At 65.2% G+C, this 699-nt stretch overlaps 1 protein-coding gene across 1 annotated transcript in view; it reads left to right on the forward strand.

Annotated features, from left to right (window-relative positions):
* The window catches only part of ANO9 (anoctamin 9), a gene marked incomplete at both ends in the record, with an annotated part of 10,443 nt that extends 9,855 nt beyond the window's left edge, over positions 1-588 (forward strand). Inside the window, 2 exons of the mRNA XM_010138191.1 lie at positions 1-115; positions 441-588. The exon at positions 1-115 is cut by the window's left edge and continues 12 nt beyond it. Coding sequence (XP_010136493.1) covers positions 1-115; positions 441-588 — 263 coding nt within the window. The remainder of the gene's footprint in view (positions 116-440) is intronic.
* Between the last annotated feature and the right edge of the window lie 111 nt (positions 589-699).

Below are 699 nucleotides of genomic sequence, written 5' to 3' on the forward strand. Positions count from 1 at the left end.
TTTCCCCTGGCCCCGCTGCTGGCGTTCTTCAACAACGTCTTCGAGATCCGCTTGGACGCCATTAAGATGATGCGGCTGCAGCGGCGCCTGGTGCCTAGGAAGGGCAAAGACATTGGTGAGATGGGGCCGAGAAGCTCCCTCCTCCCAGCGCTGGTGCTCGCGTGATCGTTGCCAGCGCTAAGCCCTTTCCTCAGCGGAGCGTCCCAGTGCCAGGGACTGGTACCACTTCCCTGTGGAGGGAGGAGAGCATGGGGGGGCTGTGGGATGGGGAAGGAGAAGCAGTTTCAGACCCTGCGGAGGCTGAGGGGCAGCTGGGAGCCTCCTTCCCTGAGCTCTTCTGGCCATGCCAAACCTGTCCCTGAGCTGTGGCTTGGTCTGCACCCCGTGAGCAGCAGCAGCGAGGGGTCAGAGGGGCCTCACCGCCCGCTCCCCTCCCGCAGGAATCTGGCTGCTGGTCCTGGAGGCCATCGGGATCCTGGCCGTCATTGGGAACGCACTGGTCATCGCCATCACGTCCGACTTCATCCCCGTGCAGGTCTACAAGTACACCTACAGCCCCTGCATGACGGCAAACAGCACCGGCGTGGAGTGAGTGCTGCCGGCCCAGGGCTCTCAGCAGTGTCCCCGCAGCAGTGTCCCCACCTGCCACGCTGCCACCGGTGCAGCGGTGTGAGGCAGCTGGGGGCGCCCCGCAAGGGG

This window comes from Buceros rhinoceros, unplaced genomic scaffold (assembly GCF_000710305.1).
Source record: "Buceros rhinoceros silvestris isolate BGI_N320 unplaced genomic scaffold, ASM71030v1 scaffold27936, whole genome shotgun sequence".
NCBI classification, from domain to species: Eukaryota; Metazoa; Chordata; class Aves; order Bucerotiformes; family Bucerotidae; genus Buceros; species Buceros rhinoceros.